The 14,897-nt window shown below is 34.3% G+C and overlaps 2 protein-coding genes across 4 annotated transcripts; both read right to left on the bottom strand.

The window, feature by feature from the left end:
• Window positions 1–1,156: 1,156 nt before the first annotated feature.
• On the bottom strand, window positions 1,157–3,610 carry LOC133821856 (uncharacterized). Its single transcript, XM_062254016.1, has 6 exons — window positions 2,903–3,610; window positions 2,703–2,778; window positions 2,457–2,587; window positions 2,279–2,349; window positions 1,824–1,905; window positions 1,157–1,476 (listed from the first exon to the last, which is right to left on the bottom strand). Exons 1-6 carry the CDS (start codon window positions 3,380–3,382, stop codon window positions 1,456–1,458), a joined length of 861 nt encoding a protein of 286 aa, XP_062110000.1. The 5' UTR covers window positions 3,383–3,610; the 3' UTR covers window positions 1,157–1,455.
• A 1,699-nt stretch (window positions 3,611–5,309) lies between these two features.
• On the bottom strand, window positions 5,310–11,050 carry LOC133821855 (palmitoyl-acyl carrier protein thioesterase, chloroplastic-like). Of its 3 annotated transcripts, none has more exons than XM_062254015.1 (7): window positions 10,443–11,050; window positions 8,274–8,747; window positions 8,021–8,154; window positions 7,071–7,184; window positions 6,375–6,543; window positions 6,197–6,265; window positions 5,310–5,958 (listed from the first exon to the last, which is right to left on the bottom strand). In XM_062254015.1, the coding sequence occupies exons 2-7, from the start codon at window positions 8,646–8,648 to the stop codon at window positions 5,629–5,631; spliced, it is 1,191 nt and encodes a 396-aa protein (XP_062109999.1). In that variant the 5' UTR covers window positions 8,649–8,747; window positions 10,443–11,050; the 3' UTR covers window positions 5,310–5,628. The 3 variants fall into 3 exon arrangements, with proteins under 3 accessions (XP_062109999.1, XP_062109997.1, XP_062109998.1); XM_062254013.1 differs by having other exon boundaries at window positions 8,274–8,689; XM_062254014.1 differs by having other exon boundaries at window positions 8,274–8,686.
• Between the last annotated feature and the right edge of the window lie 3,847 nt (window positions 11,051–14,897).

Raw genomic sequence — 14,897 nt, 5'->3', positions numbered from 1 at the left:
TTGGCGCGATTTTTTGTTATGACCGTGTATATTGTATCTATTTAGAGCATCCGCAAATTTTCAGAAAATTACGAATAATTTACAGTACAAAAAACTAAGTTCAAACATGTTGTTGCACGTTTGACTAATTTTTCTTATGCGCATGGAAAATAACATGTTTGAACCTATTTTTCGGTACTGTAAACTATTCGGAATTTTCTAAAAATTTGCATCTACAATATACACAGTCATAAAAAAAAATCACGCCGAAAACTGTTCACGGGTCGAGAAACACTCAGAGCCCCACCGGTAGGGCTGAAAGTGAAGCGCCATTAAAAAAATTGTCCTATATATACATCACATTGACAATGGCAATGCTGTGAACCATGAGAGGTGAAAACTATAATGGTTTTCACTGTAATGTCTCAATGAATCTTATAATTTTAATAATGAGAAATTCACTAGGATTCATCATGAGTTTAAGATAATTCAATGTCAGTGAGTGACTTTTTGTATATGATGAAGTCAAATAAATTGATTGTATATATCTATGCACAAGTGAAAACATGACCTTATTTTGTTCAATTGTGAAATGTAATGTTGACAGCATTGTCATTACATAAGATGATTAATATGAACAAGAGTAGTATATGAATTCTAAGGAGACTTGGTATTGAAAACAAAAAAAAAAACAAGCCAATATAGAGAGCTATGGAAGCCATGGGAAGAATTGATCTTGAAAACATAACAAGACATAAATTAGCATATTGTATTGAAACAGTAAAACCTAGGCAAGTGCTGATCTTAACTAGGTTGGTCTCTGGACAGAAATATTCTTCAATTTGCTTGGAAAGTCCAATATATACCATTAGGTTTATAATGAAGTCAATCAATAAAAATGAAAAATTTATGGATGGTTTCAAATGTCGGTTACCTAAGCTAATATAAAAATGAAACTGAATAGGCTAGGAAAATCAATCACGACAATCTAAGAAATCAAAACCAACAAGAAACACCACCTTTGCTCTTCACCACATGAATGATTTGTGCCTTTTGATTATGTGGAAATGATAATAAATTCATCTACTCATATGTAATGTTTGCAATGAAAAAAGTCACGATTGATACTAAAGAAAATTCATGGTCCACTTTTTTGGACACAAAAACTTAAGCGATGTTACTGAACAACGAGATTCTTATTCTGTATTTTCAATATCAAGATGCTTGTAGACAACTTTGGTCATTTCAATATTAGGATTACAAGAACTAGACTGCATTCTAGCAGAAAAAGGAAGCCCAATTGGGTCGTCAACAAGCCGATGCTCTTACCTGACTAGACGATAACATATTATGGCATCTAACCACTTAGTTGAGCTATGAGTGATACACAGTATGGAATGGCTAGATCAAACAAATGAAAGAATAAGCTCAATCAAACCAAATTATAGGATTGGTTGGCTTGTTGGCACCACTAAATTACTTCAGAGGCTTCATGCCCTGCAAAAATTACAGAAAAAAATCTCTGTTATTGCTTATAAATAGTAATTTTCAGATTCTTTTTTTCAAATGACATGAACATTAAATTAAAACATGTTTTAAGTAACTGAAGAGGGCATTGACTAATGGTAATGCACAGACTTGCAATCTTTTAGGTAGACGGCTTAGAGGAAAAGCAAGTTTCACTGTAGGATTCGTTGCAAATATTGTAGGTTCAACGGGAGGATCTATATTATGTATGTTTAAAGAAAAATCACACTGCAAAGAACAATCAGCTGATGGTGGTGGGAGGAAAGAGTAAATTAGATAGTATATAATTCGAAAGATTATTGATTAAGCGTTCTAACCTTGGATGTCCTTAATTCATTCACTGCCAGTCGAAGAGAATCGTCTGATAGTATCAACCGTGATAGTGCCCCTGTGCTTAAACTGCAATGACAGCACATAACACAGAGAAAATTCCATCAGCCACACCAAGTCTGAGTTTACTAATCAAGTAAGCCACCAAAACCAATTAATTTTTCTGTATCTTTTGGCTTTATTAATATCATTAGCTTCTAGTTGAAGATTTTTTTAACTGATAGATGGTTATAGGAAGGAGAAAAAAGTTTTGCAGTCTGTGATAGCATGCTATCATATCATAATGTTTCACTGTTAGCATAAGTCTTGGAACAAACTCACATCCAACCTAGGTATTTAATCATATTTTTGCAGATATTATATGTCAAACAGAACTTTTGTCCTGTATTTGATTGTTAGCATACGAAATGGACCTAAAGATTACAAGTATAGAATTGCATACCCCAAATACTTAGCTGCATCGGCTATCGAACCATTAACTGCAAAAATTAGATCCAACAGAGCTTGCATTCCCTGAATGCAAAAAGAAGAACATACAAGAAAGATTTTTACGAGTCCTTTATGAGACATTTTAGACATAAATGAAAAACAAAAAACAGAAAAGGGGTAGAATCACATACAAGAACAAATTTAGGATTTTTGGGTCCAATTTGGGAGCCACAATCTGACCCTCTAATGGTGGACTTTGCCGGAAGAATTTGAAGCAGCTCTCGAGGAGGTGAATAAGCTTCAAGATCCACAGTATTCCTCACTAGCTTAACAAAACAACAGTGTTGGTCAGCTATGAACAATTATATCTTTTCCAAAACGCAGAAACACAAACAAAACCTAACAACGAGGAATTGAATAAGAAAAACATAGCATGCCTTTGAGAGCCAAAAGGGTACGAAGGCGTGCCACAGCTGATGCTCGGTTCATGTGTTGTGATCGATCCTCAACAGCCTGGTCGGTATTGGTAGTGACAAAGATTAAAGTTTTCATCTTTTTGCTTAGAAAAGATTAAACAAAAGTGAAATCTAAAACCCTAAACCCTGGAAACTAATAGATGAAACAATGAAGAAAATACCTGAGCAATGATACCAGTGGGAAGGTGCTTGAGCCGGACAGCTGACTCTCGCTTGTTCCGGTGCTGGCCTCCAGGCCCTGACGACTTGAAAGTGCTCATCTCACACTGACCCATAAGTTCTTGATCGGTCAATTCAAGGAATCTCTTTCCAGCTCTACCATCATCAATGTCATTCAAATCAGTACTAGTACTAGTGGTTCCATAATTGGAGCACCGTAGAGTGAAGGAGGAGAAGAAAAAGTTGTCGTTTTCGTATCGCGGTTGTCGTTTTATGATAAACCCTTCACTGCTTAAAACTCTCCCTCTTCTCACTTTGACCAGTAATGGAGGAAAAGACAATGATGAAGATGATGATGAAAGCGACGAAGAAAAGGCTATCAACAACGCCACCCTCCTTGCGCCACCATTACAGCTCGTAAGCCCAAATAATCCAATCAATTTCCGCATGGACAGAAAGTTAGCTGCCGCCGGTGCCGCCATTGATCTTCGTTCGAGAAAAATTGAAATTGAGGGAGTTAGGTTTTGAGTAAATGAAGAACAAAGATCAAAATCAGCTCGATAATTAGGAAGCTGAGGACGATTCAACTGGGAAGGAAGTTGGAAACGATTCCAGATTGATATGAGTGCGCCATTGGAATTGGTTTTTGGCGGGAGAGAAGCTTCAGGTGCTGCTGTTCAAGGCCATGGAAACTACTTGTGATAAATGCTTAACAATAATTTTGTAAGGCTGGTGCTTAAAACGACACAAAATGAGAAACGACGTTAAACTAAAAAAGGACATGAAATGATAAAACGACATTAAGCTTGAAAACCGACAATAATGGAAAAAAAACGACACAATTTGTAAAAAGCGACAGTAAATTTAAAAAAACGACATTATGTTTATAAAACGACAGTAAAATTTTATGAACTATATAGTAACTTTAAAAAACGACACAAATTGAGAAAATCGACATTTTTTCCAAAAGCCATAGGAATTGCAATGATGAGGTGTTTGGTATGGGGTAAAGTGAATGTGAGAATGAGAATCTAAAACACTTCTTATGTTTGATTCAAATTTTTAGGCGATAAAGTTAAAAAAAATTAGTGGGCCCCACATGTATTTTAATGGTAAAGTGAACAATTTTATATACTTGGGTTTAATATTACCTCTATTCTAAGTTTCTCTACACTTTCCAAAGCCACTCAACTACTCAAAACAAACACCCCTAAGAATAAGAGTAATGCTAGACACACTTAAATTACACACATTTTTTTACACACAATTATATGTGTTTAAATTTTAACCATAGATAATTTTCAGTGGAGATCACGTTACTTTTAACTGTGACCATTAAAATGACATTGTGTATAAGTAGTGTGTGCAATTTGAGTATGAATTACTCTAAGAATAATGTAATTAAACTTATTTTACACATTCAGAATAAACACAATGATGTGACATACATCTTAAATCATTCAACTTTTTTTTTAAAGTCGGACTACTATATATTTATATGTAGTTTAAGTTTCATATCACATCAACATGTGCATTTTGAGCATATAAAATAAGTGTGTGCTTATATTAGTCATTGCGAATGAGAATTAAAGACAAAAAAACATAACAATGAAACGAGATAAATTAGAAAAAATAACATAATATAACCAAAACAGATTTGAGATTAGCATAAGGGGCCCCAACCCCAAGAAGAGCTTCAAAACGTTCTTGTGGTTACTCATCTCATCTGTGATGCAATTTCAATTAACTTTCTTTACAATTTCATTTTTTTTCTTATGCTGATTGTTCCACATTGGTTAGCTTCACGATTTGGTTATTTGGTTTCTCCAATTTCTTCTCCAACAACATGAGAAAAACATACACTTAATTTGACCATTCCTAAAAAAAAATTTGAACCAAATTTATTAAAAAGATTTTGAGGCAATTCATGAGCTTTATCTCATTTTGCTCAGAAATTGTGCTCTTCCCATGTAAAGAAATATCTTTCTACTCACTTTTTATGTTGATTAATGAGAAAAATGTATAGAACATATAACATAACAATAATGATAATGATAATACATATTATTATCAATGAACAAATTTTGTTCTTTACTTATTGGTACCACAAATTAAGAGACTGATAATAAACCAACCAAAATCTTACTTCATTTGGACTAATTTATCCATCATATTATATTGTTATTAATATTTATTACATTATTATTTTCATTTGTTTCTCTGGAAAATAATATAGAGAAAAAACAAAATTATGATATAATATATTAACATTTTCTTAATTATGACAAAGTTATTTCCATACATTGTATATTGATTAATTAATAGTACCCCTAGAACTAAGTCCTATTACTCTTCTTTGATGAAATATTACTCAATTTTTTTGGTTGATTATACAAAAGCAAATAATCGTAGAGCTGAACGTCGAAATCTTCTTTTTATTTTTATATTTTCAACAAATTATACATGTATATAATAAAATCCACAAATACTCTAAATAAAATAACTAAGTATACCTTCTCAAAACATAAATACCTAACCAAACTACCTTTTCTATATATATATATATATCTCACTCTGACCTTAACAACTACTTTTCAAAGTCTATTTCTCTCTCTCTCTCTCTCTGATTTCTTCTTCTTGTTCTTGATGATATCAGCAGCAAGCAATGGCAGACAAAAAGTTGGCATTAGAGGAATTAGGAGCAAAAGCATGTGAATTGGGTTCAAAACTAAGACCAAATTCTTTTGAAGACATGGACAACATGATCCCAGATGAAGAGGACTTGAAGCAGAAGCTGACCAATTTGGAGGAAATGAGTATACTTTAATGGCCCTATCTCAAAGGACCTCATGAGTCCATTGTTTTTGATAAATTCAGTAGCCAAAGTATTTAGTAGATTGATATGATCATTATCTTGGTTCATTCCATTGTTAAGTAACCCTCCATCTTCATCTGGTTGATTAAGTGAGTGAACTATATCTGAACTCCCACATTCCCTTCTGTATTCTAGGGTGATTTCAGATAGTTGGTGAGACTCCAAAATAGCATCTGGTATGGCCTGTGGATAGAGATGAAGATACTAATTATAACAAGGGTTCTTTGGCAAAATGGCTTAATTTTTAAAATTATTTTGTACTTTAGCCTAGTTTTGATACTTTTTTGTAAAATGACTTCTGACATTTTAGACAGATGTTATTTTGTAAAAAATTATCAAAAGTAAGTCAGAATACAAAATAAGAATGGTAAAAACAAAGATGACTGGAGACGGAAACTAGTATAATAGTTATGTATTTTACCTCAATCATCCATCTTACATACTTGAAATTGTTTACATGGTTATTCATGTCCAAATCACTTCTCTTGGGCTACAAAAGAATATGACTGATTGAGTAAGCATTTGTCATTACTATACCAGTTTGCAGTTTAGCTGTTAGGAACAAGAATGAGGTTAAGATGTGTTGTTTCTTATATCACCTTCAAGTTGGTATTCATGTACTTTGCTTTATCATCATTTTCGACAATTTTCTCAGTGGCATCTTCTTTGATAGCTTTCTTCTCAATAAACCAAGGTGAAATCTCATCCCTCACCTCTTCTGGCATCTTGGAGAGGCGCCTTGTTTCTCGGTTCATCATCACCCATGTGCTGTTCCATAATTTTAGATTTGTATAACTATGAATTGTTGAACACCATAACACGTGAAAACATAATTACTTTATTATTACAAAAGTAATTACACCAAGACTTGAATACAGTATTTTATCACAACACACTCTAAACACTTACACACTTTGTTTTGGAACACTCAATAATTTCTCTCACACTCTTTTTAGACACACTTATATAATATTTACTTAGACTCGCACTTTTGGGACACTCACTTTGCTACTTACTTGAACACACATTACATTTGTATTTATAGGCTACAAAGGAAACATCCAAATCTTTCTAGAATTTTCTAACTTTATAATTTATTTAACTACTTTCTACATTTTTCTAAATAATTCTAAAACTCTACATATTGTCTAATTAGTTCTAAGTTTCTTCAAGAACTTTCTAGAATGTTCTATGTTCTTTCTAGTATATTCTAGAACACTAGATACGATAATGACTTTTAACATGAATATGATAAAATAATGGAAAATTGATAATCTTTTCTTTAAAGAAATTACCTGGTTCCACGTGCTAAAATATGACCTGTGGCTTGACTTCGAATTAACCAGTCCCGCTGCATTCCATTCTTCCCTGATGCTCCAACCCATGTGTCGATTTCTACTATCTCTCCCCTGAGGAATACATAAATGTTATGTTTAGAATGAATTCATGCTTAAAAAATGTTTTGAAAGTTGCTAAAAAAATTTATACTTTTTTTTCTTTCATTTTCAATATTCAATAGTAGATAGAAACTTTCACGTGAAGAATCAATATAAACAAAGTTTTACTGGTACTTGGATTGCAGATATATAACAGCAATATTTCTGCTTTTAAAATGCTTGAAATATATTTATATTAACTTTTTGGTTTATTACAACTAGCCTTGTGATGCTACAAGATAAGGATAATCAGCATAGTTCTGCCATTCTTGTAGTTGTCAAATATTGAGATGTTTCATATATTTACAATTTTTTTCCTAACACTTTTTTAAGAGCATGAGAACTGGGATTAGATGTTAGACTTTTATTTGGGCTTACATTATTTATTTTAATGTTTTATAAAATATGAGTTAATAAATAGTTCGTTGCTGATCTAGCCCATTTAATTTTAGTAATCTCTTGTTTATGGGCTTAGTATCTATAGTAGTCTAGTTGAGGCAGAAGTGTGAGCTTTCTAGTTTGTTGAAACCTTTGATAAGGAGGCCCAGTCCAACTAGGTTAATATAAGTTAAGTCCCCTCCCTAACTCTATATATATGAATAGTCTCATCGCTATTCTGTAGTCTAATAATCTGGTTTAGAAATAGAGGTCCTAGAGAGGAAGGCTTAGTTGGTTAGTATTGCACTAACAATTCACGTTTTCTCCATAGCTGAATCAAGTATGTTTTCTGTATTCTTTAATTGTTTAGAACTAAATTGTATGCAAAATTATTGATAAGATGTTTTATAAATATCTAACATTAGACTTACCAGGTTGGATATTGATCAACTTGAACTTGCATTCTTGAAACAAACCACATGAGATTGTTCCTCATCATTCCATGTGTGGCACCAAAACCATCACTGAGGAGTCCTGACATCCATACGTGATTTAATGCTGTTTCCTATACACCAAAAAAAAAACTATAAAGAAATTTCGTATGAAAATACATATATTTATATTTATGATGAGAATGTGCGTGATTTTTCTGTGCATATGAACTTTAAAAGTAAATTGTTTCACCTGAAGAAGATTAAGGATGCTCTCCAAGGTTGCAGTTTGATCAGGACCAACTTCATAAGACCTAATTACAATAGTCTGTCTGTACCCTACTCCTCCTTCAATCATGAGCCCTTGACGAAAAGGGTCTACTAATTGCTTCTTTGTTGGGATATTCTGTCTAGTTCTCTCAGCAGTGAAAGACTCATTTTTAGTGACAAAAATCAAAGAAGAAGAGCTCGGCAAAGCATCAGCTTTTTGGCTAAGTATATCAGTCTGAGAGCCTGACCTTCCATTAATTTTGATGTTATTAAACTTTAGAACATCTGGGCCTTGATGATTATCCCAAATAGAAGAGCATCTTATGGCATAGGAAGCTGGATATGTGAACGCAGCCATTTTTTTCCTTCTTTCGTTTTGATGTGCAAATTTGAGAACTGCTAGAACAGAGTAATGGGTAGTGAAGTGCTTTTATATTTAGGTAATGGACGGAGCAATCTAAGGAAAAAGACAAATATATTAGGACAGAAAACTATGAAAGCTTTGTTATCGAGCTGAACAATCAAAGATGGATTTTTCTGTCTGTTGAAAAGTGGAAATTTTGTTGCTACAAGTTTCATACATGATATCTTAGAAATAATCGAAAAGCTAAGTGGGAAAAGACAAGCTTTTTCCTTTCGGATTTTTTTGTCTGTAAAGTACAAAGAGTTGCTATAATGTTTTTGGCTTTTTGGCATTGCATTAGATATTTGTTTATATATACATTTGCATACATCACAGTGACATTGGCAATGCTGTGAACCATGAGAGCTGAAAACTGTGATGGTTTTCACTGTAATGTCTATAGTTTTTCATTGAATCTAATAATTTTAATACTGAGAAATTCACTATGATTCATCATGAGTTTAAGATAATCAAAACTGTGGGTCTAATTCAATGTCAGTGACTTTTTGTATATGATGAAGTCAAATAAATTGATTGTAGATCTCTATGCACAAAATAAAACACGACCTCAAATTTTGTTCAATGGTGGAATGTAATGTTGACAGCATTGTCATTACATAAGATGATTAGAAAGCTATGGAAGCAATGGGAAGAATTGGTCTTGGAGACAAAATAAGAAATAAATTAGTTAGATGCTACTTTCAGTATATTTTATTAACAGACAGTAGAAACCTAGGCTAGGGATGATATTTACTAGGTTGGCCTCTGGACACAAATATTCTTCAATTTGCTTGGAAAGTCCAATATATACCATTAGGTTTATAATGAAGCCAATCAATAAAAAAGAAAATTTTATGGATGGCTTCAAATGTCGGTTACCTAAGCTAATATAAAAATAAAACTGAAGAGGCCAGGCCACACATATCAATCACAACAATCTAAGAAATCAAAACCAGTAAGAAATACCATGCTTGTTTCAACTCAAATGTTCACCAAGGCAATGAAAAAAGTCACAATGATGCTGAAGGAAATCATGGTCCACTTTCTTGGACACAAGTTCTAAGAAACTTTGGTTAAGGTAATACACATAAAAACTTAAGCGAATTTACTGAACAATAGAAATCTTATTCTATATATTTTCCTTATCAAGATGCTTGTAGGCAATTTTGGCCATTTCAATATTAGGATTACAAGAACAAGAATGCATCCCAGCAGACAAAGAAGCTCATTTTGGCTCATCAACAAGCTTATGCTCTTACCTGACTTGACAAAAACATATTAAGAATCTAACCGCTTAGTTGAGCTATGAGTGGCACACAGTATGGAATGGCTAGATCAAACAAACGGAATAATAAGCTCAATCAAACCATATTTAGCATTATAGGATTGGTTGGTTTGTTGGCACAGCTAAGTTACTTCAGAGGTTTCATACCTTGCAAAAAATTACAGAAAAGTTTCTCTGTTCCTGTTTAAATTTTAATTAGTAATTTTCATTTCTTGTCTATAACTTTATTTAAATGGCATGAACTTTAAATTAAAACATGTTCTAAGAAACTGAAGAGGGCACTGACTGGTGGTAATTGACACAATCAGAACTTTTAGATCGAGGGCTTAGAGGAATAACAAGTCTAATTACAATTATTGTAGTGGCAAAGATTAAAGTTTTCATTTTTTGTTCAAGAAAGATGAAAAGAGAAATTGTAAACCCTAAACCCTAAGATCAAATAGATGAATCAATGGAGAAAATACCTGAGGAGCAATGATAAGAGCGGGAAGGTGCTTGAGCCGGGCAGCTGACTCTCGCTTGAAAGTGCTCATCTGACATTGACCCAAAAGCTCTTGATCGGTCAATTCGAGGAATCTCTTTCCTGCTCTACCATCACCGGTGCCATTCGAATCAGTTCAGTAGTAGTGGTTCCATAATTGGAGCACCGTAGAGGAGAAAAAGTTGTCTTTTTCGTATCGCGGTGGTCGTTTTAAGATTATGCCCTGCACTGCTTAAGAGTCTCCCTCTTCTTACTTTTACCAGTAATGGAGGAAAATGAAACGATGAAGAAGATGAAGGCAACGAAGAAGAAGCTATCAACAACCCCACCCTCCCTGCGGAACCATTACTGCTCGTAAGTTCAAATAATCCAAACAACCGCATCGAATGAAAGACAGCTACGCCGGTGCCGCCATTTTTGATATACACGCTCTTGGTTCGAGCAAAGAGAAAGGGAGTTAGATTTTGAGTAAGTGAAGATCGAAATCAACTCGGAAATCAGGAAGCGATTTCGAGATTGGTAAGAGGAGGAGAGAGAGAGAAATGGAGTTCGCCATTGGATTTGGTTTTTGGCGGGAGAGAAGCTTCAGTGCTTTGCTTTGCATTGCCATGGAAACTATGAATCACTCGATGAAAGCCTGAAAACGACATGAAAGATTGAAAACGACAATAATTGTAGAAAACGACATGAAACTCGGAAAACATCAAACTCGAAGAAAACGACATTAAATTTTGAAAACGACACTTCATGGAAGAAAAAAAATGATGGAAATTACAATACACTACCGTATCCTAGAATAAAGAGTAAAAACTAAAATGAATTTGAGTAAATATGACTTGAGAGAAACGACTACAAATAAAAAACGACAACACAATAGTGATATAATTCATTTTTTTAAATCTTGTTAAGAGTAATTTCACCTAAATTTATTGGATTTTTCATTAGACTAACCAATGATATCATTAGACAAACTAATGATCTGCTCACTACAGATCCATTCTTAAAAAAGAAGCCTTTTTCCTGCTTCATAATATTTTTGTGTTTGGTACTATGGTTACTTGGTAATTTGCCCAAGAATCAATATACATTCAATAAGAATTTATGTATAGAGAGAAGCGAAATCGATGGCGAAAATATTGAAGTTATTGGGTTTAAGCACTCGAAAGCCTTAGGTTTTTTTTATGTTGAAAATACATTTTGTCACCATTTTTTTTACAGTACTTATATTATTGCCACTTAAACTGCCACATGTCGAGTTTTGATTGACTCTCAATCAAACAACATAATATATAAAATAGTATGGGTTTTTAAGATATTAAATTGGTACTATGACAAACAACATAATACTTGTAATGCCCCAAAATCTCTAATAAGGTTTAGGACTTTGATTAGGAGGTCGGGAGGGTCATAATTGATTTATTACGATATAAAATGATTATATGCATGTTTATGTGAATTATATTATAATATGATGATAAATGCATGCATATGGGTTTATTTTTAATTATAAGGGCATTTTGGTAATTTGGCCCGTTGAGGGCGTAATTGTGCATTTTCGTGCATGTAGGTGAGTTATGAATGGTACCATATTATATGTGGATTCGTTCGAGCTTTTCGGCATGAGACGATCATGGAATGCAAGTTTTCGGTCTGGTCATAACGGGATTAAATTCGGGGCTCGGGGTGGGTCTCGGGGTGATTTTAATGATTAGAACATTACCGGGAATCAAAGGGTAATGAGATATGATTTATTGGTATTTGAGAATATTGAGAATAACGGGAATTGGATGGTGTTAATTGTGATTAACGAAATAGGTAAAAAATGTCAATTTTGCCCTTGGGAGTCTTTAGAAAACCTTAAATGACCTAGGGGCATTAAGGTCATTTCACCTTATGATATATATATATATATCAGCCATTAAGGCTGTAGAAGCTTACCAAAAACAGAGTCTCACTTCTTCCCTTCTCTCCCGATGGTTTTCTCGTCCATTTCTCTTTGAATTTTCAAGCTCTTTTGAGGAATCAAGCCCAGAAACCAAGCTGTGATAAGCTAGGCTTATGCTTTACCATTGAAGAGGGTGTGTTGCCGAGATTGAGGTAAGTTCTTAGCCATTAAAACTCTTGTTCTTACTCTGTTTTCCTAGTTGAGTTTCAGCTGGTTTTTGAGTTGGAAAGTTGGGAAATGATGGGAGTTTTGGCTAGGGTTCTTGAGGTTGTGATCCCTAGGAAATGTGGGGTTGATATTTGGGTTCATTTGGGACTTAATTTGATGTTTGGAAGCTTTTGGTTTGGGTTAGAAATGATGGAATCAAAGGGAGAAGTTTATGGGCAACTTCAGGCTGGAAGTAGCGCTACAACGCCCACAAGGGGGCGCTACAGCGCTACCTGAAGTGGCTCTGGGGCGGTTTGGTTCTGTCTTGAGCGTTGGGGCACTAGGGGGGGTAGTGCTATAGCGCTACCCTGTTTCTTCAGAACCCCGTTTTGAGTATTTTTAAGGGTTTTTGGCAGGGGTTTCAATTCCTAAGGCCCGGGATCGAATCTACTCACCGTGTGGGTACATTTCAGGGTCCCGAGAGTGGGGTTTAGATTAAGATCCTATTTTTGTTTATCTTCATTGATGGAGGTTATATTTGGTTATGACTAGGTGACCGCTAAAGAATTAAAAGGTCGATCGTTCTCAAGGGTCGTTCTTGTTCTAATTCTCGCTCGAACCAAAGGTAAGAAAACTGCACCTTGTGTGTATGTGACATGCATGGTTATTCTTTATGCATGTTTGATGTTTAAATGTGATGCATGTGATGCACGAGAAACATATGATTAGGACATGCCTTGAATATTGAATATGAGATTGTTCAGAGCTTGAGCCTCTGTGTTTATGCATGATCCTAATTATGCTAGCAATTATTAAGTAAGCATGCTGAATGCCCTGTATTCAGATATTTGACATATGATATATGTTTGGTAGCATTGCTTACTTGTGTATGGTACTAACTAGTCAGGGTCGGCACTGGTTGCGTATTACTAACCTAAGAGCCGGAAACGGCATAAGCGTCATGAACGCAGGGTAGATAAAAGATTAGATCTAATCGACATCTGCATTAGATGACTCAACATGAGCATTAATGCCGGACCGATCTCAAGTTCGATGAAAACTAAACACGCTTGTCTAGTCCCATGACTAGTTATTCAAAGCTAGGGCTAGAAGGCCCAGGTGACCCCATCGTCACATGGCTAAAGGGTACAGAACCCACAGTAGTGACTCCATGGTCACTCCCTTGGTTTACATTGGTGACTCTCTCATCAGTCACATATCATGTTAAACCTAGTGACTCGATCACTCATTTGATAGGGTGTGGATCCCAAGTTAGTGACTTCTGCATCTGTCACTTATCAGATTAGGACTATAAGTCCTAGATGATTATTATGATCATCGGTTGATGTTTTATATTCATCATTACGTGAACTAATTTGCCTACTTGAATAGGGTTGTATTTGCTAGGCGTGTGCCTTATGATTTGATGACATGTTATTACTGTTCATGAGCATATTGAGTTTTCTTGCTGGGCTTCGACTCATGGGTGCTATGTGGTGCAGGTAAAGGAAAAAGAAAGTTGGACCATCCTTGAGTTGGAGAGCTTATGTGACGATGTGTACATATGCAGCTGCTCGACCGCCACGGCCAAGATTTGAAGAGGAACTATGGTTAAACCCTGTTTTGCCGCTTAGATCGGCTGGTTGTAAATATTTTCTTGTAATAGACCTCTAAATTATATTTTTGGGATCCCAATGTATACAGTAAACGTTCTAATGAAACGTTATCTTAACCAAAAAATTTAATCCCTAAACCGCTAATCATACTTAGTTACACGATTTTGGCTAAATGACTCGATTAGCAAGTTTAGTATTGTTTATAAGGCGTACCGTAACAGTCCCTGGAGTTTAGGGCGTTACAATACTAAAATAGTATATTCTCATAGTCTCTAGTATAATTTACATGTATTATGAATATATAATCTAACAATATCACTGTTTTTTTTAAATAATAATAATAAGTGGGTGTGGATCACAATTTTTAAAAAGTAAGAAATTAATTTAGAACTTTCTTTATTAATGTGTATGGAACTATCAATTAAAATGTACACTTACTTGTATAAAATTTAAGCGGACCAAATAGGATTTTTCTTTAAACCTATAGTATTGAAAAGAGGACAAAATGGGTTTAGTTTCGATATTCTGCAAAGAAAAAATATGTCTTGAATCACAAAAGAGTATTGGATAATTTTATGGTATGGTATTCAAAAAGAGTCCTATTGGTGAGGTTTTTTTGTATTTCCAACCCATGAATAATTTTCGGCATGATTTTTTTTATGATCGTACATATTGTTGTTGTTTAGAGCTTTCTGTAAGTTTTCAGAAAATTCTGAATAATTTATAGTGC

Source organism: Humulus lupulus, chromosome 3, assembly GCF_963169125.1.
Source record: "Humulus lupulus chromosome 3, drHumLupu1.1, whole genome shotgun sequence".
Taxonomy (NCBI): domain Eukaryota; kingdom Viridiplantae; phylum Streptophyta; class Magnoliopsida; order Rosales; family Cannabaceae; genus Humulus; species Humulus lupulus.
The sequence above is the reverse complement of the archived record's forward strand: the minus strand, read 5'-3'. Positions and strand labels throughout refer to the sequence as shown.

Coding starts and splice junctions, on each gene's coding strand:
- LOC133821856 (XM_062254016.1), bottom strand. CDS start 3,382: ATGGCGGCACCGGCGGCAGCTAACTTTCTGTCCATGCGGAAATTGATT. Junction 2,588..2,702: donor TACCCTTTTGGCTCTCAAAG/GCATGCTATGTT, acceptor TTGTTAAGCTAG/TGAGGAATACTGTGGATCTT. Junction 1,906..2,278: donor GATGCAGCTAAGTATTTGGG/GTATGCAATTCT, acceptor CTGTCATTGCAG/TTTAAGCACAGGGGCACTAT.
- LOC133821855 (XM_062254013.1), bottom strand. CDS start 10,518: ATGTCAGATGAGCACTTTCAAGCGAGAGTCAGCTGCCCGGCTCAAGCA. Junction 8,690..10,442: donor CTCTTATCATTGCTCCTCAG/GTATTTTCTCCA, acceptor ACTCTGTTCTAG/CAGTTCTCAAATTTGCACAT. Junction 6,266..6,374: donor ACATGAATACCAACTTGAAG/GTGATATAAGAA, acceptor ATTCTTTTGTAG/CCCAAGAGAAGTGATTTGGA.